Source organism: Cebidichthys violaceus, unplaced genomic scaffold (assembly GCF_023349555.1).
Source record: "Cebidichthys violaceus isolate CVI_PGR_0920_01 unplaced genomic scaffold, fCebVio1.0.p SCAF_47, whole genome shotgun sequence".
In the NCBI taxonomy this organism is placed as follows: Eukaryota; Metazoa; Chordata; class Actinopteri; order Perciformes; family Stichaeidae; genus Cebidichthys; species Cebidichthys violaceus.
The window spans coordinates 610,988-637,204 of NW_027176672.1; the positions used below are offsets into that span (position 1 = coordinate 610,988).

The 26,217-nt window shown below is 45.8% G+C and overlaps 3 protein-coding genes across 7 annotated transcripts; 1 reads left to right on the forward strand and 2 right to left on the reverse strand.

Annotated features, from left to right (window-relative positions):
• Nucleotides 1-15,596, forward strand: LOC137887003 (proline-rich transmembrane protein 3). Of its 5 annotated transcripts, none has more exons than XM_068729760.1 (4): nucleotides 1-62; nucleotides 7,074-7,972; nucleotides 8,068-8,316; nucleotides 11,530-15,596. In XM_068729760.1, the coding sequence occupies exons 2-4, from the start codon at nucleotides 7,177-7,179 to the stop codon at nucleotides 13,560-13,562; spliced, it is 3,078 nt and encodes a 1,025-aa protein (XP_068585861.1). In that variant the 5' UTR covers nucleotides 1-62; nucleotides 7,074-7,176; the 3' UTR covers nucleotides 13,563-15,596. The 5 variants fall into 5 exon arrangements, with proteins under 5 accessions (XP_068585861.1, XP_068585860.1, XP_068585859.1 ...); XM_068729759.1 differs by having other exon boundaries at nucleotides 3-62; nucleotides 7,077-7,972; XM_068729758.1 differs by lacking the exon at nucleotides 1-62 and adding an exon at nucleotides 188-376.
• Nucleotides 15,597-17,902: 2,306 nt separating this feature from the next.
• On the reverse strand, nucleotides 17,903-21,149 carry LOC137887005 (cytosolic sulfotransferase 3-like). The gene is made up of 8 exons (XM_068729763.1): nucleotides 21,128-21,149; nucleotides 19,770-19,908; nucleotides 19,534-19,662; nucleotides 19,127-19,251; nucleotides 18,563-18,689; nucleotides 18,389-18,486; nucleotides 18,137-18,311; nucleotides 17,903-18,058 (listed from the first exon to the last, which is right to left on the reverse strand). The coding sequence occupies exons 2-8, from the start codon at nucleotides 19,906-19,908 to the stop codon at nucleotides 17,946-17,948; spliced, it is 906 nt and encodes a 301-aa protein (XP_068585864.1). The 5' UTR covers nucleotides 21,128-21,149; the 3' UTR covers nucleotides 17,903-17,945.
• A 353-nt stretch (nucleotides 21,150-21,502) lies between these two features.
• LOC137887004 (cytosolic sulfotransferase 3-like) lies at nucleotides 21,503-25,895 on the reverse strand. The gene is made up of 8 exons (XM_068729762.1): nucleotides 25,855-25,895; nucleotides 23,904-24,042; nucleotides 23,668-23,796; nucleotides 23,261-23,385; nucleotides 22,659-22,785; nucleotides 22,485-22,582; nucleotides 22,233-22,407; nucleotides 21,503-22,154 (listed from the first exon to the last, which is right to left on the reverse strand). Exons 2-8 carry the CDS (start codon nucleotides 24,040-24,042, stop codon nucleotides 22,042-22,044), a joined length of 906 nt encoding a protein of 301 aa, XP_068585863.1. The 5' UTR covers nucleotides 25,855-25,895; the 3' UTR covers nucleotides 21,503-22,041.
• Nucleotides 25,896-26,217: the final 322 nt, after the last annotated feature.

Below are 26,217 nucleotides of genomic sequence, written 5' to 3' on the forward strand. Positions count from 1 at the left end.
CTGCTCAGTCTGAACCTGCGTCCCGGACTGCTGTTGCGTAACAGACGTATCCAGGTTGGAAGGTAAATCGTGTTTACTTGTGAGGGAGGAAGGGAGGAAGGGAGGGAGGGAGTGAGAAGGAGGGAGGGAGCGGTGTGCAGAGATGGAGCGGGCGGAGGGGGCGTTCATCTGCTCAGTAGCTCATGGCTTCAGAGCTGGCAGCGGTACGAGGCTGCTGAAGCCCTCCGTGCGTTGACAGAGGACCGTTTTCGGTTGAACGTACCTGAGCGGGTCAACCTGGACTAACGCAACACCGTCTACCCGGACACGTCCTAGTCCTTCCCCGGTAACTGCCGCAGAGGAGCCCGACCGGAGCGGAGCCGCACAGACCCCGCAGGTACGGATGGTAACAGCGGCTGCTATGCGGCGGCACTTTGCGCAGTGATCCACGCGCGGGGACGTGTGACCTCGTATACCTGTGCCGCCTACCTACATCCGCGTTAATTCAACAGCGCGTCGTCTACCGTGACGGTTCTCTACTCTCGGTGTGCGTCGTTACCGTGAACAGCTCGCCGTCCCGACCCGTCGCGAGGAGCGCAGAGACAAAGCGGAGCATTTTTTATTTTTTATCAGTTGGAGCCATCGCGGTGCTTCCTGCCGTTAGGACGGTAACGTATACGCAGTAACGCCGTTACTGCTCTTCGTGACCAACGGCAGATAACGTCAGCATGAGATTATGATACATATACAATCCAACCATAGCGCCATATCGCCCCTTTATCTGAGTTAAGGTGGATTGATTGTGTAAACTCTAGGCTGCTTAATAACACACATGTAACGAGGATCTACCTGCAACGGCAAAACTACATTACTAATGTATTGAGTCGCATTTTGCGTAAAGTAGACCCTCTGGTTGTGTCCCGTAAGGACCCCGGAGCGTGAACATGTTATTATAGTTATATAATAACACTATAACAACATTATAGTCTGTCTGTTCACTGCAGGACTCAACCAGCTCCTCGAGTTTCCTTTAACATGTCAAACATAAACCTTATATCCAATTGAAAAGTGGAAATAACTTTGGTGGAACAGCAACAAGTCGGGTACTGTTTCTGCAACTTGGCCCACCACTGGCAGGTGCGCAACGTGTTGTGTGTGTGTGTGTGTGTGTGTGTGTGTGTGTGTGTGTGTGTGTTTATGGTTTATTTACGAGGGTTGTCTAACCTCAACATGTAGGCAGGGCCGTGGCACTACTAAAGGATTGTGGATTCACCTGTTCCTCATCAGTGTTTGAACGCAGCCGGCGGAGGGAGCGGGCCACTTAATAAGAGAGAGGGGGGGCCACGCCTCCCGCTGAGAGCGCACGGGCAGAGCTGCTCCACAGCGCCGGTTGGATGTTACGCAGAGCGCAGCACACAGAACAGCACACCCTAATCCACGGACAAGAGAGAGGAGAAGAAGAAGAAGGGAGGACGCTGTTCAGTTGTCAGCAGCTCCACAGAGATGGAGTAGATGGAGGACTGTCTGTGTTGAGAGTGTGTCTTCAGAGGAGTTTCTTGAAAGAGTGTAACGGGACAGAGGATGATCCGTGCCTCCGTGTTGAGTAGTCTATAAATGGCTCAGTTTAATAGTTTAACACTGTTTTAAACTGGCAGTGCAGTTCAATGATAGTTCCCAGAACAGACAATCCTCAGAGCAGAGTAGAGGAAAAATAAAAGCTTGAATCAAGACAAACACAAGAAGACACAAAGTGTTCCTAAGCTGGATCCTTTAGCGGTGATACATTATTTTATAAAGTTGTAAATAGACAACAAGAACATCCATGTATGAGTGAGTGGGGCCTACTTCATGTTTTTATAGACATACAGTCTGTCTGTTCAGTCCCTGCCACACAGCCCACTCAACACAGCGCTGTTTCTTTACTGCATCCAGCTGGAACAGTGAGAGTGTGGGGTTGAGGTGGAGCTGCGGTTCACTCCCTGTAGCAGGCGAGCTGTTTACGCCTGTAATCTCTTTCTCTGAGTGTTTTCGTGGCTTGGTGCGGTGGAGCCGTTGTTTCAATCGGTCACCAGACTCACTATCTCTCAGGGTGTGTGTGTTTGTCTGGGGGAGTGAGCCGGAGTGCTGATTTGAACTCACGGTTATCCACTGGATCTGTGTGGACGATGTGCGTTTAGGGAGGTAGACCGTCTGTCCACGGTCACCTGTCGTACGTCAGTATTTGTAGCTTGTGTTTCCCCCCCATTGAGTGCAGCGTGTGTGTGTGTGTGTGTGTGTGTGGCATACACACAGTGCAGTTAGAGGGCCTCACCCTTAAGGGCTGACCTTTGATCTGTGACTCGCATGAAGGCGGAGCATCAGTCAAAGATGTTTCACCGCTCAGCATTTTTTCTTAAAAAGCTGGACGTCCGCTTCAAATGTGGATCAAACGCTTCCTCGATTGGTTCTGGAGCCTCTTCTCTTCCTTCAGCTTGACCCCAGCTGTGTGTGTGTGTGTGTGTGTGTGTGTGTGTGTGTGTGTGTGTGTGTCGGGGGGGGGGGGGGGTGAGACCCCCCCCCCCCCCCCCCCCTCGGCCCGCCCGCCCACCCACACTCCCGAGGTGGAGAGAGGCGTCCTCAACAGAAGTGGGTTTGTGTTGAGAGCTAAATGGACAGCTTCAGTCTGAGGTGACCGCCCAGAGAACCGTGCTGGAGAACCCATGCGGTCTCTCTGGAGAACCCATCGTTCCCTCGTTTATAAATCTGCTTCATTCAAACTGAACAGCATTCACTTATTATGAAAGCTATAATAGAAATAATCCAGTGAAGACTGTGGGAGCTGTTTGCTATCCATGTGTTATTTCAAGGTGTGGAATTTATAACGGTCAAACCGGCGACCTCCCCCCTCCACCCGCATACCAACACAACCGCACACATACTCCCTCCCCCTCCCTCCCCCCTCACACCCCTCACTCCTTTCCTCTCCTGGTGTCTCACACACACACACACACACACACACACACACACACACACACACACACACACACACTGCTTCACAGTCTCACCTCTCTCCCTCTACATGGCAAACAAGGTACACATCTGTATGGCCAGCAGTACTCTCAGCTGTTTGTCCCAGTCTCTTCCTGTCTTCACTGTCCCTGCTCCTCTCCCTCTCTGGACAATAGTTCTTGTCTATGTTTTGGGGGAAAGATTTTTCAGTGTTTCCTTCGTTCCTCGTGTCCCTATCGTCCATTAACGAGCTCCTCCTCTCAGCTGAGTCACGGGTGACTTTGACTGTGAGGTCCTGGTCATTAGAGAACCTCGACATCGGATACCACCAGTCCACTCGGGTGTTGGACGCTCAGTCAAAGACACGGCGTTCTGATCCGTCGCTCAGTCGCTCCAGCGCTTTGGTCCAGATTGAGATATCTCAGTTACTGGATTCATAAATGTTGTGCAGACATTGGTGGTTAAGCTAATGACATTTCCTTCAGCCTCAGCTGCACTTTGTGTTTATGAGCAGGTGCTAGCATGCTAACACTCTATGCTAAGATGGTGAACACCCTTTATGCATTGTTGTTGTGGGCGCGTTAGCAAGCCGGTGTTAGCATTCGGCTAAAAAGCACCTCTGTGCTGAATCACAGCCTCACATGTCTGCAGACGGTCATGTTTCAACACTGCTGATTTGAGGAATATCTCGATAGCAAAAGAAGCCACAGCTCTCAAATGTTAAGCAGCTGATATCTGATTAAAGAATCAGTAAACTGAAGTCAACAGGGTCTTCAGCTATTTGACAGCTTTACAAGCGCTGTGCTTCATAACCAGAGACGTGTTGAGGTGTGACACATCAGACCAGTCTCTGTTCATCCTAGAGTGAGTGGAAACGTTGCTCTGCCAGGCTGTGTGGAATGTGTCGGGAGAAGAGAGAGAGAGAGAGAGAGGGAGAGAGAGAGAGAGAGAGAGAGAGAGAGAGGGAGAGGGGGAGAGAGAGGGAGGGGGAGAGAGAGAGGGAGGGGGAGAGAGAGAGAGAGAGAGAGAGAGAGAGAGAGAGAGAGGGAGATTCTCCAAACCTCCCTCCTCCTGGTTCTTCCTGTAAAGTAGAGGGACATGCGCTGCTCATATGAATGCATCAGTGTAGACATGACATCAGTACTGCACCGATTAACTGATTAGCAGCAGCTGCTGTTGCACCGACTCGTGTGATTGTGTACCCGGCGGGTCTACACTGTGGGCAGGAGTTTATAGTAATCTTCAGATTGTCGCTGCGCTGCTGTAGTGGATATTATTAATGCGTGGGCATTTCCTGCTCTGGATAAAGAACGTATTGTGCGGGAGAGAGTGACGACATCGGCACAACATGCGACACCCAGATGAAAAAATGTGGCCCTCTGCCCTGGAGGGGCTGAGGGCCACATTTAGACAATGCTGTGACTGAACGTCACCATCTGCACTGTGTGAGAGCATCCAGGCTGCATATTCAAGCCAAACACCAAATCAGCTGATCACACTGATCTGGTCTTTGAACGACTGCCTGAAATGAAATCCAACGACACACATGGTCGGCTATTCCTGGCCTGTAATTCAGCCTGCTTAGAGGAGCTGCCAGTCAGCCTGAATTTGTTTTACTTCAATGGAAACTTGTAGTTAAATTGTCGAAATCCAGTCAAGAAAAACATTTCTTTTGGGGGGGAACCGCTGCTGTGTGTGTGTGTGTGTGTGTGTGTGTGTGTGTGTGTGTGTGTGTTTAAGGCTCATGTGTGGAGACTGGATTAAAGCTGACAGCAGCAGAGCGGTTCCCTCCTCTCACTAGATCTTATTTGGCCCAACGTGTTTTTAGGCTCATTAATCACACACACACACACACACACACACACACACACACGTGATGGATTGTGTTGGATCGAGACACGTGTGTGTTTACTAGAAGACATCCTCAATAGTCGGCTTGTTTATCTCCGGCTGCACACCTGCAAGTTGACCAGGTGGAGAAAGGTGAAGCTCCGTTTCTCCGCATGCCTTCCTGGACCGGCTGCCATATCGCCGCTTGGACCACAACAAACCTGTTCATCCCGAAACACCGTTTCCTCGTGACTCTTTGTTTCAAATATTCTGCTTCTTAGTTCCTGTCAGTTTACATCAGGCTTTCTGTACATGTACCGCCCTCACGACTTCTCTCAGTCTTAATTTTGTCGTTTTTGATCCCCTCAATTCTCGCTCCACTGTCGGCTCCATTACCGTCACCGGCCTCCTCCGTCTTCTCCGCCCACTCCTGCCTCTCCCTTCTGTGTTTCCTTATCTCCTGCATTCTTACATCCACTCTTATCTCCCTATCTTCAGCACTCACAGGAGCGTTGTTGAAACGGCTCCAGTTAACAAGAGGAAAAGAAAGAAAAGGGGAACGGCACGGATTAATCAGAGGTCGGATTGGCCGACGGCCAACTAGACTGAGAGCAGAAGACGGGAAGGAAAATAAACACCCAGGCTTCTGTGAGTGGGTGGACATTGAGATCTACTACCTCTTACTGTACTGGCGGTCCAGCTGCTGTTGTGTAACACCACCAACACCTCGTAAACAGGTTGACAAAGCTCTGACGAGTGGAGGACCGGCTCAAACACAAAAAGACTGTCTTGCACTCGTCTACATTTTCCTCACAGTCCTGCAGCGTTCTCTGTGACCTCCTGCTTGGTGCACACACACACACACACACACACACACACACACACACACACACACACACACACATGCATTGTTCCATATGCTCACACAGATTACTCACATCTTACATGAGCACGAAATGCACACGCCAACCGTGGTGTGCAGCTGTGAATGAACCGTGGGTGAGTCATCAGCAGCAGAGTTCTCCCATCGGCGCTGATTTCTATTTTCTGTCGTTCCTTCTAACGTTTCAGCTGGAGTTTCAGCGTTTTCTCCCACCGCGAGTCACAGGCATGAACATGGGAGCTTTATGTAAGTCGGAGGCTCAAATAGTAAAAGAAAAAGGTGTTTTTGATGAGTGCATGTTGAGGGGATGCGGCTGGCAGCTGTTTAGCTAGATGACTCGTGGGGTTGCGTAATCCTCGAGGGCCCGGGGGTCTCTCCGTGTCACTGGGCTTCATCGCACCACGGCTGTCGGCTCCTGGCGTCCATGACTCGAACAGAACCGGCAGAAACGGGGAGTAGAGTCCTGCTGCTTGGAAACTTTGGAGGAGAACAAGCCTGTTATTCATCCGAAGAACATTTTATGGCAGAGATAGTGAGGAGAAGAAAGAAGGTTAATGTGTCCATCTGCCGCTGAACGAAACCATCTGTGACTCCTCTCGTTACGTCTTTTTCACTTGATGGTTCATGTAGCTTATAGGGGAACTCTTGCCTTTGTGTCTGTGTGTGCCGTGTATTTCGAAACCATACGGCACACCCTGTGTGTCCGCCGGTGTCATGCTGCCAGAACCTTGTGGGAGTTTCGTTGACCTGCCCTCTGAATCAGCCGAGCAAGGCTGCGACGTGCTCTGCTCAACTTAGACTTCATCTACTCACTGATTTACTCATTTATTTATTGTGTTTTAAACTAGCCATGGTCTGCATCCTGCACCGTGTGGCATCATAATGGTCACATCATAGACTGGACATAAGAAGACGTGTTTACCGTGGCGTCACCCATTGGTTTGTGGACTTCAGTTTTTAAGCTTCCAGTTCGGCAAATTGGTGGTCACCATGTAGGTTTTAGGTCGTCGCCATCTTGGCTTTATGCAACTGAAGTTACACAAGAGGGCGGAGCTACTCAGTACAACAGAATGCTGAATAAGACATTTTAAAGGGGGCCGATCACAAATCACCATGGTAAAGAAGGTCAGGCAAAACGACGCGGTGCATCTGTGCACACTTGATTTTAACTTTTGTGCGAATCTAAAAAACGCTAGAAAAGACCATAAACTCATGTTTACAATGTTTACTGAGGGAATAAATCAAGAGAGAAGTAGAGTCATTTTAGACTAGACTTCTATACAAGCAGAGGAGTCGCCCCCTGGTGGACACTAGAGAGAATGCAGCTTTAGGACACTGGTTGCCTCCTGGTATATGTATTTTTATATTTAACGAATCTGTTTTTCTCTGTCAGCAGCATCCCAGCATCCCGGTGAAGGATGGTGTGACACACAGACAGACAGAAGGACAGAGGGACAGAAGGACCAGTCACCGCCGCTCACAGCTCAGAGCAGACCATGGCTCCCATGTCTCTCCTTTTCCTGGGCTTCCTCCTCTCCTTCCTCCATCCCACAGTTGCGCAGACCGTCATTGGCTCCTCCTCCTCGTTCTCTCCTCTGGACCTGCCTTTTAACTCATCTCCTCCACCTACCAAGCAGACCGCTAGATTCTGGCCCTCTCTGCCCCCCAGAGGGCGTAGCGACGTGCCGATCAGAGCCACAGTTCGAGACAGACAGACAACCACGAATGCAGCGGACCAGGGGAGCAGAGCGCCCCGTCTGACCGCGCAGGCCACTCCTCCTTTCATAGCCGCACTTTCAACGCAGAACCTGAGCAGCGGGCCGACTTCAGCTCAACCGACTGCCTCCAGGCCCAGGACTGATACAGCTAGTTTAGCTAGCAGGGCTTTTGTAAAGGGAGATGATACAACAAAAGGCTCAACTCCTCCTCCGCCCACTTTGCCCTCCGCCGCCGTCGCCGAGTCTGCAGGTGACGAGCCGGTGACAGCAGGACAACCAGAGGAGGGATCTCTCAGAGAGACGGAGGATGATGATCTGCTGGAGTTTGGGTCAGGTAGTATTCCGACAGTGACGCCCGTGAACGAGGAATCGCACGTTCCTCAGTATCAGGCGCAGACGGCGATATCTAAAGTTCCCGATGTAGAAACAGCAGCACCAGACGATCGGACCACGAAGCCGCACCCGTTGGTGCTCACGACAGCCGGTAACATCTCCACGACGCCACAGGCTGAGACCAGAGCGCCTCCGTCCCCTGTGGAAACACGGGCGCCACCTCGCACCGTAGCGTCAACAGGTGAGGAATCAGATGTAGTGGATCATGACAGCAAGGTGCTGTTGAGGTCAGTCTGTCCACCATGTCACAAATGTTCCTGTTCCACCTTTCTTCAGGTAAACTGACAGAGAAGACGTCCACCGTCAGAGATGCTTCTACTACATCACCCAAACCCACTATGGACCATAAACGGACTGCAGAACAGCCCGTCACGACGCAGCGAGAGACAACCGCCTCTACAACCGGCACGCTCACTACGACACAGGAGGCCGTGAGAACGTCCTCCAGAACAACACGTCGACAAAACAAAACCGCTCAGCTGGGAAGAAGCACGGCCAGCACAACCGCCCAGTCGTCAAGGACAGGTAAGAAGAGAAGTCTTCAGCTTTCTAAAGGTCCTTTAATGATTTAAAATGGAACTATTTGTGCAGCTGGAACGTTTTTTACTGGAAGAATCTGGAAAAGGCTTCAAAGGAGGGGAAAGAAAGCAGAGGCAGTTTTCCGTGGAAAGTGGGGTGGTAGTAGTGTGGGGGAGACACAGTGAGGGGGGGGGGGGGGGGGGGGGGGGGGGGTAGAATCGCAGCCATGCAAAGAGAAAGAGACACACGAGAGGACAACAGGTCTGAGGACGAGACGGCTGGGAGGACAGACGAGAGCGTGGACGGCTGTACGTGTGATGGAACAGAGGTACAGGGTTAGAGAAGAAGGGAGCGTGGACGTAATGAAGACCAGATGCACGGAGACGGGATGACGGGAGGGGAGGAAAACGTGGATGGAAAGAGGAAAAAGCGTGACACATGGGGACGCATGAGCCCGTCTCCTAGATACCAGCAGAACAACATATTAATGGCTTTTAAACACTCGGTTAACGCGAGGCTCCTTGGCAGCTCGTCTTATTAAAGTCCTGCATCAACAGCAGTACCAGTTTGTACTGTATGCTTTAATATTTAATATATAATGCTTTAACACCTTTTAAGTAATTCAGGTCCATAGATCGTCATAGAGACGAGCTATAAATATGGAAAAGTGACCGAATGTACGCAAAGGGGACAGGAACAGGGAGGAGGCTCAATGAACTGCCTAATATGAATCGGAGGCTGCACCAGGCTCTGTTTTATGTGCAGCGCTGTCGGCTATTTCTTCATCAAACACAGCGAGGCTGGACTGCAAAGCACATTTTACACAGAGGCCCAACAATACTGTCCCCCATAGACTTACACTGGGAATCTATCTGTTGGGTATCCACTGAGTCTGCATTGTGAACCAACAAACACCTGAATAGCCCTTGTTAAGATAATTAGGTCCTAAAATGTTGTACAATGCACTAATAGATGAATCAGCTATTAGTTATAACTTAGTTATTATGAGTTATTTTGTGAATGAGGCTGGACGGCGGGCTGGGAGGCGGGGTTAAAGGAAACTCTGGTGCTTCTGCTCCATGGGCCCCTTAAAGCAGCAGGTCCAGGTGTTTTCATCTGGATTCCAGACTAACAAGTCAAACTTTCTTCGCTTCATGTCCCGCTACGTAGCTTAGCACCACCTCTCACTCTGTATCCACACCTCTTACTGTAATACACGCGAGGCTGCTGAAGGTCCGGCCCGTCACTGGTGGCATAAAGCATCCGGATCAATCGGGTTCGATATGGCTTCTCTTGACCTTGGACCAGTGAACCCTGTGGAGTGTTTTCAACTGTTTCAAATGATGTCTGGCATTGAAGGATGATGAGTTACCTGAACCAGGTGCTGGTTGTCCACCACCGACGTCCACATCGATGCATCGGCGGCACGAACGTGTGATTGTTTGTCATACGAGATGGAGCAGGATGTGAATTCTTTTGTTCATTGCACCGTGTGGACCTATAAAGCAGAGTGTGTAGAAGAGAGAACTCAAGGGTAGGGCTAAGTGCATCCAGCTGTGAAACGTGATCGGCACATCTGGAATGTGTCTGGATCTCGCTCCTGAAAGAAGAAGAAGAAGAAAAAAAGGGTTTGAGGGAAGGAAGTAAAACATACCTTTATATAAATAAAGAAGTGTGTCTGTGATCTGTATGCAGCGCTCGCCTGTGTGTGTGTGTGTGTGTGTGTGTGTGTGTGTGTGTGTGTGTGATAGGAGGGAGGGAGCCAGGAACTGAAAACACATGTTGGAGTGAGTCATTAGTCGGCGTGTCTCCTCACAGGTTTAACGTCAGCGATCGTGTTGTTCCACCATCCGTCAAGTTCAACACTTAAGAGTTCAGCTTTATGGGACATAATTAAAGATGGATGCCTTCGAGCTACAACTGTTTCTTAAGTGTCTGCCGTCGTCTTGTACAACACTTCAGCGATAATGTGTTTCACATCTCCATCAGTTCATGACGCTCAGTGTGTCCTGTCTTTACGTTTGAGTAGATTATGATGCTGATGGTGTTCCAAAGGTTTGGCAGGAGGAGGCGCTGCAGTGTGACGTTGATAATCACATTTTGGATTATTGCAGAAAAAAGCTCTGTGGCAAAACACAAGTTTATGATATGAGTTTTGTTTAACAAGATCACTTTCACAGATTTTATGATTGTTTTATGCGTGGATGCAGTCTGCAGATGTGTAATGAACTACACTGTGGTCACATGAGCATGAACTCAAGGCTGTGAAGCTGGACTACAGTCAGCAGGATGACTTTGTAGTTTCATTTAGACACTTAAAAGCTTCACAAGCTGGATGTTTACTGACATGTTTTATAATGTAGAACGAAACGTTGAAGTCTCTGAAGCTTGTGTGAACCACAGACCTTAAAGCCATTGACTTCCAGGAGAGGGAACCTGAAGTACAAAAATGCTGACTCATTTCCTGGTGTTAGACTCGTTCCTGCAGCGCTCCATGAGACGTCACACTGTCCCGGTGTCCCGGTGTCCCGGTGTCCCGGTGTTGTCTCGTCCGTGAGGTAGTTGTGTTTTTCTGGGGCTGCTTGGTGACACCGTTTGGAGTTACGTAAGGTAGATGTTCTCACTAAATACATAATCTAATCCAATTAATCCTCACAATTACTACTCAGTTGTTCTGAGGGGATTTGCTCAGCATAGAGTCCTCTAGTTCATGAACGTTACGTGGATTATGTGGCATAGCTTTCAAATCGTACTGACATTTATGGTTATGACTGTCATTACATGACCTTCTGGACATCATCTCCTTTTTACAACACTTTGACATAATTAGACTTTGACTTGGACGTGTACACATGCTGGTATCAGCTGGTTGAGTACATAAACAAACATTTATGTACTCATGGTTTATGGACTCTGATGTGTAATCTGTACGTTTCTGCTTCCTGTGGTTCAGGTCTGTTATGTCTCTACTAAGCCGTGTTTTGAGATGCGTTGTTACAGCTGATGAGACGCACTGAGCTGATTGAAAGAGACCTTCCTCTTTATGTTAAACGTAGACCTGGGTCTGTGAGCTCATGACTCAGACGGTGAGCTACACCCCTCTAGTGGCTCTGTGTAGTACTTCATTTACTTCTACTCTAAAGCTCTGCTAATTGATAGTAATTATACTTTTAACATTTTGTTTTCACATATTGAAAGACTCCGTTTCTCTTTTCGTAGGGACCTCTTCCTTCCTTGCCACCGGCGTCGTACCTGTCGCCCAAACACGGTTAAGCCCCACACATCAGGCTGGCATTGCTCAGAGAAACCGCTCCATCGTCCTGGGACATCCTCACCAAGCCCCCCGCTCCACGTCGAATCCAGCCCCCGCTCCCAGCGACCCCCCCTCCTCTAACAGCACGCTCCTCTACTGGGGCAATCTGAGTCGGACGCTGGCTTTTGCCTGGGAGCTGCACGTCTACGGCTCGGCGAGTCTCTTCCTCCTCCTGTTTGCCGGAGCGGCCCTCGGCCTCACCCTGTCCCCTGGAGCGAACTGTCCTCATCGGGGGGCTCTCGCACTCGCCAACGCTCTGCTGTTTCTGGCCGGAGGCCTCAGGGCAGCTCTGTTTCTGATCGACCCCTACGGCACTCGGAAGTTCCTTCCTCGGCCCGCGGTTACGGCCCTCTACAACCTGCCTCTGCACCTGCTGGTGTGGACGCAGGCTGCCCTGGCGCTGCTGGCTTTGAGGGTGGCGGGAGTCAGCGTGCTACCTTCCCCTCTGGAGCGCCCCCCTCTGGTGGCCGTGTTGGCCGTGTTGCAGTGCACGCTGCTGCTGGCGGCCGATCTGCTCTCGCCGGCCCTGTCCCCCGTGGTGCCCGTCACCTTACAGGTCCTGTCCCTGTGCTGGGGCCTGGCTCTCTGTCTCGGCTTCCTCTGCTATGTGTTTCCACGTATACGCTGCCCTTCCGTTTCCCACCCCGGAGTCCCCGAGGAGGCCAGGAGGAAGGCTTGGACGGGGAGCAGGAGGATCGGGGTGATGCTGGGGAGGGTGCTGGCAGTGTGTGCGGTCCTGGGGTCGCTGTGCTGTGGGCTGCATGTTCACGCCACCTTATGGCTCTACGGACTGCTAGGAAACTGGACGCGCTTCAACTGGGGATGGTGGCTGGTCCACTTCTGGGCCCGGCTCCTGGAGCTGGCCTGGGGGTTCTCCCTTCTACTCCTGGCTTCCTGGGTGTTCTGGAGGCCTCAAGGTTGCCGTGGAAGGGAGGAAGGTGGACCAGATGGCAGAGCAGCAGGAGACCTGCCGTCCCCTGGACAATCTACAGGCTCCCCTCAAAGACACACCTGCTGGTCCAAGATAGTCCAGAGCTTGACGGGGAAGCCCTGTCGAAAGTCTGACAGTAACGGGGTGGGAGGAGGAGGAGGAGGGGGAGGAGGAGGACCACCAGGGGAGGTGCCTAACAACTGGGCTGGCCAGGAGCGTCCTGGAGCGGACATCAGCAAGAGTCTGATCCGGAACCAGAACCACGAGCTGGCCGGCGCCCAGCCACGCTGTGTCAAAGACAGCAACCGGGGACGAAACCACAGGGGCCACTCTGCAGAGCGAGGCGTGTCTGACGGCTCCACAGGCTCCCTGCTGAGACTGCAGGCGCTGGGTCGGCCTCCGCAGCGCTCAGTGAGCGGCAGTCTGGATCAGGACAGGGACACCTCCCTGTCTCTCTGTGAGTTTGATTTGCGGCCCCCGTCCCCCATTGACCTGACCCGCAGCATCGACGAGGCCCTGAACAGGGAGCACCTGCTCGGAGGAGGAAGCTTGTTTCATCCTCTGAACCTGACCTCACAGACCCCTTCCCCGGGGTCCGGGGTCAGCCAGGGGCCTTGGCTCCGAAGGAACAGCGACCCCCAGATGCTCTCTGAGAGCAGCGACGCTCCGACAGAGTCCTCCATGCCACTGGGGGGCAGCGTTCTCAGCAGTGTTCCCAGCAGGCAGGTGACCGCTCCCCCTACGCCCTCCCACCAGGGTCACCGGTGGGCTGGGAACGAGGCGGGGAGCGTCCCCTCGTCGGTGTCCTGCCCCGTGTCGCTGCGTCCCTCCAGGACATCGACGGGGAATCTGGGGGAGGACGGCGTGGACGACACGCGACCGTTCATCACCCCGGACTCGGAGAGGGTGCGGGGGAGGGCCGGGAGGCCGGCGGGGTCGCGGAGTTACCTGGAGGTCAGCCGACACGACGACTCTGCCAGCGTCAACAGCGAAATCATCGATCTATGAACCGAACCGTGGACAAGAAGACCAATGACATCAAACACACACATTTACCAAATACTGATATGACCAAGACTTCAACACAATGAAGAAGAAGATGAAGATGATCAATGAACTGCCTAACATGAATCATCGTTAAAAGAGATTTCAAAGGTGAAGAAGACCTTAAAGGTCGGTGTGTTTCTGGAACAAATGTGGCAAAACGTTTAGTCTGACGGTAAAGCTGGTAGATGAAGCACACAGAAATCTTTCCATCTCACACACACACACACACACACACACACACACACACACACACACACCTGCATAACACTGGCATCGCTCTAAGCACACTGGGACCATCCACACATTTCACGTCCTCACGACGACTCTTTAGCCGCTTGCTTGTGACGGTGTGACGACTTCCTGTCTGGAGTTTGGATAGGTCTGAAGGGTGGTGTGGCTCCAAGCGTCCGTAGCTCCCATTTCTATTATTTCTGTGGACAAAAAAAAACAAACTGCATATCAACCAAACGTCATTGCTTTCATAGAGTTTATTTGCTGTCTTCCATGTTTCGATATGCTTTGTGATGTAAAGATGTGCCATACGTAACCTCGGTTGGTTCCGTGCTGTTTTTACGGCTCTATAAACCCAGTATTTGGGTTAACTCTCGATAGCGTCTTACCAGTATCATAGTGACTCAACAGATTACTGCTTCTAAGCTCTTATCGTGCTGCTGCTGCTGCTGCTGCTGCTGCTGCTGTCCGTGCTCCCTTGTATGTTAATGTGAAGCCGGTTGCATAAAGAGGCAGACAGCGGGAGACGCTCAGAGACATGCGGACACTCGCTTGAATGGGAAACTGTCTCCGAGGCTTTCAGCTGTAGCTGAACTTCACGGTGAGGTTGGAGCGTTCGTCTCATCCTGATGTTTCGCTGGAGGACGATCAATAGTTATGTACGATTATAGCCTCTTGACTGCATTTTCACAGGATCTGACGAAGAATATTAAATCATAATCGGGTGCATTGAACCAATTCAGACTGTTTGATATGTTAACTATTTGAACTCTGCACAGCTTTGCACCACGTGAGACTGGCTTGGCATGAACCTCAGATCTCTTATAACAGAAGTAACTCAGTAACGGAGCACTTAGCCTGAGCACTAGACTGAAGTATTTTACTACTTAAGAGAAGAATATCTTTCAAACACATGATGTATAAGCAACAATGTAAATAACGTTATTTTTGATGTTCATGAATAAAAGTGTATTTGAAACATAGCTGTAGTTGTTACTGTGAAAGACAATCTGAAGGTGTGTCGCTGATGTGTCGGAGCTGTTACTCTGCGGGATTTGGGATCGGGATCCGGTTCGGACCTGCAGAGCTCGTGAAGTTTTATATTGCTGATGAATTACAAATAGCCACGGTTTGCAGATTTTTCAGTTATTCTTTATTTTTTACCTGGCATTAAATGATGACGAAGGTATCGGAGGGAAACAGGAAACACATGTAGTCTATTATTTAACCTCTTCAGTCTAACATTAGAAACGTTGGGTCCGGTGTTCTGTTCAGCAGAACTGAGCCTCGTTCTCACACAATGATTCCTGAACTGTCATCTTGGGTTTCCTGTTTTGCATACTGATGCATTTCAAAGTGGATGAACGTCGTTAATTCCCGCCTCTGGTCCTGATGGGAGCCGGTCCGGTTACCTCAGAGGGGCTTTCAGTACCTCCCAGTGATGTGAGACTCTTGACTCGTTCAGTATTTACAGTACTATGGCCTTGTGTTGTCTACATTCCAATGAACCTGTGAGATTTCACTGTGTCAGTACTCGCTGTTTCCTCTTTTGCTTCATGACCCGGATGGTTCCTCCAGCACCCGTAGTATCGCCCCCCCAAAGAGCTGACCGTGTCATAGAAAACACGATCGACACGCCCCCTCCAGTCTCTAGTACAGTGTTAGATCCAGTCACTTATTCTGCTCATTGAACTTTTGATCTTGTATTTTTCTTGCTGCATTTTCATGTCTGGATTCAAATAAAAATGACAAAACATGTTATTATTTCTGTTTATTATTTATTTGCATTCTTCACATAATGATTAAAATGAGCTAAATGACGCGCTGAACTGTCATTTAGTGAACACATATTTCACACAGTTCTTTTTTCTCTCCATTATATATGCACTGGAGGAATCAATTGGTTTCCACATCACACCAGTTATAAAGTGGAGCAGGATTGATTGCAACTTATTTAAAATCATACTTCGCGTTCACGTCTTAAAACTCAGATTTCAGGCTAAAGAAGAAACTTTCCTCCTTCAGCAGACGAATGAGAAAACTCTGAACATACATCGTTCTGCAGGGTGAAGGTGAATAAAGGTGAGGATGGATGATTATCTACATGGTTATTCAGCAACAGAGAAGATTAAACAGTTAATTCCAACAGGTTGCACTGTATTAGTGAAACAAGGTTTTTTCATTCTGATTTTAAGATTTAGCTTAACTAAGTTTTTTACAAACTTAGTTCAGGAACAGGGACCACGCCCAGAACACAGCTCATTTCCTCTGCACAAAGTATTTAAGCACAACGAACCCGTTCACTTCCTCTTCGACTCTGCTTTCACACCCCCCTCCAACCCTGTTTTTGTCTTTCTATTTTCTCTCTCTCTCTCTCTCTCTCTCTCTCTCTCTCTCTCTCTCTCTCTCTCTTGCAAGATTACAGGAACAACAGGGGACTCTGCACCACCAGAGCTTCCAAAGAGACGGCCCCCACTCTTCAGTCTCCATTCCCCCAGTTCCCGCCAGCCATCGGACACCAACGGTCCCCCATCGCTCGCTCAACCTCCCTTCTACAACCATCCTTGTTTTCTTCCTTACATCCCTTCATCCCTACCCTACATCCCTCTTTCTCGACCCCTACATCCCTTCATCCCTCTACCTCTATCCCGACCCTACATCCCTTCATCCCTCTACCTCGACCCCTACATCCCTTCATCCCTCTTCCTCGACCCCTACATCCCTTCATCCCTCTACCTCGACCCCTACATCCCTTCATCCCTCTTCCTCGACCCCTACATCCCTTCATACCTCTACCTCTATCCTGACCCTACATCCCTTCATCCCTCTACCTCGACCCTTACATCCCTTCATACCTCTACCTCTATCCTGACCCTACATCCCTTCATCCCTCTACCTCGACCCTTACATCCCTTCATACCTCTACCTCTATCCTGACCCTACATCCCTTCATCCCTCTACCTCGACCCCTACATCCCTTCATCCCTCTTCCTCGACCCCTACATCCCTTCATCCCTCTTCCTCAACCCCTACATCCCTTCATCCCTCTACCTCTATCCCAACCCTACATCCCTTCATCCCTCTACCTCTATCCCAACCCTACATCCCTTCATCCCTCTACCTCTATCCCAACTCTACATCCCTTCATACCTCTACCTCTATCCCGACTCTACATCCCTTCATCCCTTTACCTCGACCCCTACATCCCTTCATCCCTTTACCTCGACCCCTTCAGCTTTCAAATTTTAACAATCATTCCATCATGCAATAAATCTCTCGAAACTCATACTGTTATTGCCGTGGTCCTTGTTAGTGAACCTTAATTTACCAAAAGTTAGAATTAGATAATGCCTCAATTGCATATTTAAAACAAAAAAAAACAGTTTAAAACAGTATGGATAGTTATGTAGAACGTCTGTACTGTAACATTCTCACCATTTATGACTAATTCTGCCAAGTCTTCACCCAGAGTACTCACCTTAAGCTCCTCTGGTAGACTCAGTCGTCACCTCTGTATCACACGGATGAGGAACAGGGAAGAGGGTCAAATTTTTCTAAAAAACCAGAGTCTCTAGTTTAGGTCCAGTTACTTACAAATGGTAAGGCTGTGGTTTTATTAAAGTTTTTCACACAAAAATCACATACAACAATTTCAATTCAATGAATCAGTCTCATATATCTTTGATGATTATACTTTTATGCTTTATATCTTTCTACGATCTCTTAACAATGGTTATTCAGCAACAGAGAGGATTAAACAGTGAACTAACAGGTTGCACTGTATTCGTAAAACAAGGTTTTTTCATTCTGATTTTAAGATTTAGCTTCTTTCAGACTAGTGGAAAGAAAACATCCAAAATACACATTTAGGTGTTTATTTTACCACTTTGTCTATTTGTGTCTGTAGATTTATATTTAATTTACCAAAAGTTAGAATTAGATAATGCCTCATTTGCATATTTAAAACAGAAAAATTCTGAAAACTCTCAATTCAAATCATAATTGTCTTAATGTAAGTAATTACATGGCACATCTATTAGTTACAGTTCTGACCATTCTAACCTGTAGTGTCTCTCTTAATCACAGTTCAGGACACCATTCACTGCCAGGCCTCTAAACTTCAGTACGAAACTGCAGAGTAGGATTCTTCATTTTCTGCTTGTAGTCCTCATCAAACGTCTCACTCTGGGCCACAGTGAAGTGGTTCTTCCAGTCACCAACCTTTCCTGCAGCAACACAGAAAAATCAGACGCGTATTTCTAGCGAAAGGTGGAGATCTCATTGCGTGTCAATATTCACTGTACCTTTCCTAATGAAGGAAGACTTTTTGAAATCCATCCATCTGATGTTTGAATGGTTGACCATGTCGTTCTTTTTCATGTCATCAAACTGCACTCTGCGTGTAATCATGTCTTTCTCCTCAGACGAAGGAGACAAACCAAGGAAGCAGCAGAGGTTGTCTATTCCCCGTCCGCAATCCTGGAAACGAGTGGTCAGGAGTAAAGCATCGCACTAGTGACACCTACAGCAGTGTTTTGGGAAAACAACGAGATTACCTCCACCAGATCTTCGTAGAACATGTAATGGATATTTGGATGACTCTGTTTCTTCTCCCACCAGCCGGTCACATGGTCGTACCAGGATCCAAACACCACTGAAGCAACAGAATAACAAATAAGAACACTTGAGGAAACCTTCAATTAAAGCCAATTTAGCACAGTGTTTCCTACTCTTTTCCTCCATGAATCTCTGGAGGTAGCTGCTCCAGTCTCCAGGCTCTGGGTGGAATGAGGTCATTCCTTCAAAATGGAAATAAGACACCATGTTGTCCTTTGCGTTGCGGGCCACGTACACGATCTACACAACAAGAACACGTTTGCATTATCTGAAGAGCAGTATTGCATGAAATACATGTTGTGTAATAAGTGTTTATGAACAACTGATCATAAGTCAGCAGTACTTGTAGCTGGAGGCATTGGATGTTGCTGTTTCTTGTTGTCATCATTCAGCCTTCAGATGAAATAACAATTCTATATTTTTCTGAAGTTAAAGTTATTTTTAAATAACTTAATGACAAGAACGTAAGAGTTAGAGAGACATGAACATGGTAAAAATCTGTAGTCAGTCCTTTGATGATTCCAAAAATCCTCATTATAAAGTTACATTTTCATCAGTAATCTGTATGAAACGCAGTTTGAATTATCTCCCTAGCTTTAAATCTTAATTTATGACACAGGAATTTGGTTGAAAAAGTACAATTGTCATATATATTGCACATAAACAATCTTAGTGACCTTACAGTTTTGCTCCCAAAAGGACTTTGGCAGAAACTGGACTGGAAGATGAGTCCTAAAGATTCGAGGAGAGGTGGAGAGGTTGTTGATCAGGTCTGTTCCATAGAGTTTGGGTTGAGAAGGCCCTGATCGTGAACATTATGAAAACAGTTCACATGTCAGTGAAACCTGCCATAAACACAATACAACTACGACACTTAAATGATTATGAATGCATCACTTTTCATGAAGTTATTGCACACTCCCTGGCACACAAGCTCTCCAATACAACACAATGAAATGTAGTTCATTGTGAGGAATTTTGTTTACTGATTTATGCAAAAGGCTGAAAATGACCACCATGGTATAAAAGTGTTTGCATGTTTCAGAGACATAACATATGGTGAGAATGTGATTGTTAAATCAACCTGGCTGCAGAGAGGGGAAGGCGATCTCCAAGGTGAACACCCTTGAATAGAGAGGGACGGATTTCTCGCGCTCTGGAAGTGTTTGACCAAAATGCAGCAGGTCAAGGATGTAGGAGACCCAGGTGCTTCCTACAAGAAAGATGGAGGAAAATAAAATAGTTAATGTATTCAACCAAATGTTTAATTATTGATCCTGCTGTATAAAGCAAAGAACATCCTCATGTCTGTGAACTGACCTGCTTTGGGGTATGATGCAATAAGTACATCATCTGGCCTGAACTGAAAGTTTTGAATATTCTCCCAATTGTCTGTATAAAAGTGTGTCATCCAGACTCCGTGGAAATCAAATAGTTCTGGTCGAGAAATTTCATCCATCTTTAAAATATATAAGATAAAAGAAAAGACAGATGTCACGTGTACAGAATGAAGAACATATCAGAGTTACAACACATGCAATGCATTTGACATGAATGATTCATATAATGAGTAGTAAGCATAACTAGAAATGTGTCAGTCTGTTGGATTCCAATGACATCTGTGTGATACAGCACAATATTTCCAAGCTTTTTGGCCAAAAATGGTGAATAAAGAGTACAAATTGTGGGAGCTGGAGCATTTAGTTTGTCTGCTCCAATGTGACAGTTATGCCTTCACTCTAGAGCTGAACATTCCATGCAATACACACTCATTATAAAATCTGAAACAGACCCAAAATGTTCCTGAAACTTAATCTGTGACTTCATGAAAACTGTGCCAGCTATCAGATGTTATTTATGTTATTGACATTTTAGATGTGTTTCCAGTGAGATATTTATGAATTTATATAGTGACATTGCAAGTTTAGTGAGAAATGTAAATATACATTTTAATATTGGATTACAGCCAGTGGTTCATCACTTGCAGCTGCTACAGGAATGCCTAATCATAATAATAATACAAATATAACAGTTTATATAAAAAATCTGAATAGGCAAAGTAACTAAGGTTATCGAATAAATGTAGAAGACTAAAAAGTATAATATTCTCGTCTGACATGTAGCAGAGTAAAAGTATGAAGTAGTAGAAAATGGAATTACTAAAGTAAAGTACAATTAATTCAAAATCGAACTTAAGTACAGTACTTGAGTAGAATCAGCTTTATTGTCCAAGAATCAATTCACATACAAGCAATCTGTAAAATGTACTGAACTTTACAGTAGTAGCAGAAAAGGACATTTAAATTTCAGCTAAAAGTGTTCTCTAATAAAACCAAATAAAATACAAAAAAGATCAGCAATAACCACAACTGTAATAACCTGAATAATGCAGCTGTTATGTACACTTTCACTTCCTACAAATAAATGAATGTACGTTGAGTTTAATAGAAAACCTGTAAGCATGTCTGGTGTTTGTGTTCTTTGCATTTCTGGTTCACTTCTGTCAAATATTGTCCAGTTGAGGATTGTGCCTAAATGTTTCACCAGTTAATCTCAGCACACAGATGAAATGGTTCAGAAAACATAAACTCAAGGCAAACAAAATAACTTTAAAGTGAAGCACATTTTAAAACATATGTATTTGTTGTCCCTGTTCCAGTTTAAAGTAGCTCACTTACCCTGCTGAGAGTTTCTGAAACAGAGTCTGAATCATCCACAATGAAGTCAGTTTGTTGTGTTCTCTATGCTGTGGATTGTAGCTACCTGAGAACATGAAGGCGTGATCAGGACCATCACTCCTGCTTCTCTATTGGCTGATGCTGTGTTCACCCTATGAATAATTCATAGGCTAACCCCCAAAGAAAAAGCCAAGCCTAACCCCCTCACTATGGTCAGCAGGAAGAGATTTGATTCAGACTTTAGATTTGCTTGATGCATTGAGAGGGGGGGGGGGGGGGGACTGTTGTGTGACTGTTGTTGTGAGTAGCATAAAGGGACGACAACTATACAACTTGGTTTTACAATCTAATTTTTCTAAAAACCAGAGTCTCTAGTTTAGGTCCAGTTACTTACAAATGGTAAGGCTGTGGTTTTATTAAAGTTTTTCACACAAAAATCACATACAACAATTTCAATTCAATGAATCAGTCTCATATATCTTTGATGATTATACTTTTATGCTTTATATCTTTCTACGATCTCTTAACAATGGTTATTCAGCAACAGAGAGGATTAAACAGTGAACTAACAGGTTGCACTGTATTCGTAAAACAAGGTTTTTTCATTCTGATTTTAAGATTTAGCTTCTTTCAGACTAGTGGAAAGAAAACATCCAAAAATACACATTTAGGTGTTTATTTTACTACTTTGTCTATTTGTGTCTGTAGATTTATATTTAATTTACCAAAAGTTAGAATTAGATAATGCCTCATTTGCATATTTAAAACAGAAAAATTCTGAAAACTCTCAATTCAAATCATAATTGTCTTAATGTAAGTAATTACATGGCACATCTATTAGTTACAGTTCTGACCATTTTAACCTGTAGTGTCTCTCTTAATCACAGTTCAGGACACCATTCACTGCCAGGCCTCTAAACTTCAGTACGAAACTGCAGAGTAGGATTCTTCATTTTCTGCTTGTAGTCCTCATCAAACGTCTCACTCTGGGCCACAGTGAAGTGGTTCTTCCAGTCACCAACCTTTCCTGCAGCAACACAGAAAAATCAGACGCGTATTTCTAGCGAAAGGTGGAGATCTCATTGCGTGTCAATATTCACTGTACCTTTCCTAATGAAGGAAGACTTTTTGAAATCCATCCATCTGATGTTTGACTGGTTGACCATGTCGTTCTTTTTCATGTCATCAAACTGCACTCTGCGTGTAATCATGTCTTTCTCCTCAGACGAAGGAGACAAACCAAGGAAGCAGCAGAGGTTGTCTATTCCCCGTCCGCAATCCTGGAAACGAGTGGTCAGGAGTAAAGCATCGCACTAGTGACACCTACAGCAGTGTTTTGGGAAAACAACGAGATTACCTCCACCAGATCTTCGTAGAACATGTAATGGATATTTGGATGACTCTGTTTCTTCTCCCACCAGCCGGTCACATGGTCGTACCAGGATCCAAACACCACTGAAGCAACAGAATAACAAATAAGAACACTTGAGGAAACCTTCAATTAAAGCCAATTTAGCACAGTGTTTCCTACTCTTTTCCTCCATGAATCTCTGGAGGTAGCTGCTCCAGTCTCCAGGCTCTGGGTGGAATGAGGTCATTCCTTCAAAATGGAAATAAGACACCATGTTGTCCTTTGCGTTGCGGGCCACGTACACGATCTACACAACAAGAACACGTTTGCATTATCTGAAGAGCAGTATTGCATGAAATACATGTTGTGTAATAAGTGTTTATGAACAACTGATCATAAGTCAGCAGTACTTGTAGCTGGAGGCATTGGATGTTGCTGTTTCTTGTTGTCATCATTCAGCCTTCAGATGAAATAACAATTCTATATTCTTCTGAAGTTAAAGTTATTTTTAAATAACTTAATGACAAGAACGTAAGAGTTAGAGAGACATGAACATGGTAAAAATCTGTAGTCAGTCCTTTGATGATTCCAAAAATCCTCATTATAAAGTTACATTTTCATCAGTAATCTGTATGAAACGCAGTTTGAATTATCTCCCTGGCTTTAAATCTTAAAGAATATGTCCACTTATTTTTTTCTCTTATGACAGTCTTATGACTCTTATGAATTTGGTTGAAAAAGTACAATTGTCATATATATTGCACATAAACAATCTTAGTGACCTTGCAGTTTTGCTCCCAAAAGGACTTTGGCAGAAACTGGACTGGAAGATGAGTCCTAAAGATTCGAGGAGAGGTGGAGAGGTTGTTGATCAGGTCTGTTCCATAGAGTTTGGGTTGAGAAGGCCCTGATCGTGAACATTATGAAAACAGTTCACATGTCAGTGAAACCTGCCATAAACACAATACAACTACGACACTTAAATGATTATGAATGCATCACTTTTCATGAAGTTATTGCACACTCCCTGGCACACAAGCTCTCCAATACAACACAATGAAATGTAGTTCATTGTGAGGAATTTTGTTTACTGATTTATGCAAAAGGCTGAAAATGACCACCATGGTATAAAAGTGTTTGCATGTTTCAGAGACATAACATATGGTGAGAATGTGATTGTTAAATCAACCTGGCTGCAGAGAGGGGAAGGCGATCTCCAAGGTGATCACCCTTTTACTGAGAGGGACGGATTTCTCGCGCTCTGGAAGTGTTTGACCAAAATGCAGCAGGTCAAGGATGTAGGAGACCCAGGTGCTTCCTACAAGAAAGATGGAGGAAAATAAAATAGTTAATGTATTCAACCAAATGTTTAATTATTGATCCTGCTGTATAAAGCAAAGAACATCCTCATGTCTGTGAACTGACCTGCTTTGGGGTATGATGCAATAAGTACATCATCTGGCCTGAACTGAAAGTTTTGTATATTCTCCCAATTGTCTGTATAAAAGTGTGTCATCCAGACTCCGTGGAAATCAAATAGTTCTGGTCGAGAAATTTCATCCATCTTTAAAATATATAAGATAAAAGAAAAGACAGATGTCACGTGTACAGAATGAAGAACATATCAGAGTTACAACACATGCAATGCATTTGACATGAATGATTCATATAATGAGTAGTAAGCATAACTAGAAAATTCCGCAGAAAATTTTGACAGTGTAACTCCTACTGCCCGAAGACGTCTCAATATATATACACGGCGATGATACCGGTAGTAACTAAGAATGTATTTTCAAGTTACACCACATGCTCTGTGTTTCACTGTAGAGACATGTAGAAAATACAATGGTTGTATTGTCTTGTTTAATTACCATTGCAACAGGAAATGAATCAATGAATGACTGAATGAATGGTGTTTAAAATGTATTATCAATGTATCATGCATAACTACACCCAACCCACTTACAAGTGACCACAAATTCATACAAGGCAGGACTAGGTGGGCGAGAGAGGGGGAGACAGAATCATAATGTTTGGCACACATACACAGAGATTATTAAATGACAGGCGTGTGTGTGTGTGTGTGTGTGTGTGTGTGTGTGTGTGTGTGTGTGTGTGAGTGTGTGTGTGTGTGTGTGTGTGTGTGTGTGTGTGTGTGTCTGTGAGACAGACAGACAGACAGACAGACAGGAGGTCTAACAATGCCTTTGACTGAATGGGGAGGACGCGCCTGGTGTTAGAGGCAGACTGATTAAGAAACGTTACAGTAAACAGTGATTTTGAACAAAACTCCTGCCTCCTTTTAACAAAAAGCAGGAGTCTGGGAGCCAAAATATGGGTACCATGAGAGAGAGAAGACTCTGTTGAACGCTCTGATGTGGTTTTTATGTTTGTGGTGTTAAAAATGTGAGCTCTAGAGCATTTAACATGGAGTCTAATGAAACAGTCGGTTGGAGTTCATGTCGCTCTGTGGCTCTTTGAGCCAAATGTGTAAATCTGTTGGATTCCAATGACATCTGTGTGCGACAAGCACAACATTTCCAAGCTTTTTGGCCAAAAATGGTGAATAAAGAGTACAAATTGTGGGAGCTGGAGCATTTTGTTTGTCTGCTCCAATGTGACAGTTATGCCTTCACTCTAGAGCTGAACATTCTGTGCAATACACACCCATTATAAAATCTGAAACAGACCCAAAATTCCTGAAATTTAATCTGTGACTTCATGAAAACTGTGCCAGCTATCAGATGTTATTTATGTTATTGACATTTTAGATGTGTTTCCAGTGAGATATTTATGAATTTATATAGTGACATTGCGAGTTTAGTGAGAAATGTAAATATACATTTTAATATTGGATTACAGCCAGTGGTTCATCACTTGCAGCTGCTACAGGAATGCCTAATCATAATAATAATACAAATATAACAGTTTATATAAAAAATCTGAATAGGCAAAGTAACTAAGGTTATCGAATAAATGTAGAAGACTAAAAAGTATAATATTCTCGTCTGACATGTAGCAGAGTAAAAGTATGAAGTAGTAGAAAATGGAATTACTAAAGTAAAGTACAATTAATTCAAAATCGGACTTAAGTACAGTACTTGAGTAGAATCAGCTTTATTGTCCAAGAATCAATTCACATACAAGCAATCTGTAAAATGTACTGAACTTTACAGTAGTAGCAGAAAAGGACATTTAAATTTCAGCTAAAAGTGTTCTCTAATAAAACCAAATAAAATACAAAAAAGATCTCAGCACACAGATGAAATTGCTTGGAAAACATAAACTCAAGTCAAACAAAATAACTTTAAAGTGAAGCACATTTTAAAACATATGTATTTTTTGTCCCTGTTCCAGTTTAAAGTAGCTCACTTACCCTGCTGAGAGTTTCTGAAACAGTGTCTGAATCATCCACAATGAAGTCAGTTTGTTGCGTCTTTTATGCTGTGGATTGTAGCTACCTGAGAACATGAAGGCGTGATCAGGACCTTCACTCCTGCTTCTCTATTGGCTGATGCTATGTTCACCCTATGAATAATTCATAGGCTAACCCCCAAAGACAAAGCCAAGGACAGCTGAGAAAAGTAAAACCAGCAAAAAAACACCACAACAACCAAGCTTACAACTTCAAAACAGATTTGCTCCATTGTTGCAGAATCCTAAATCTCCATCTGATGCCGATAAGCAGCTATCTTCTCAAAGCAGGGTAAGAACTGAGAGTAAATGTGAGAGTAAAAGG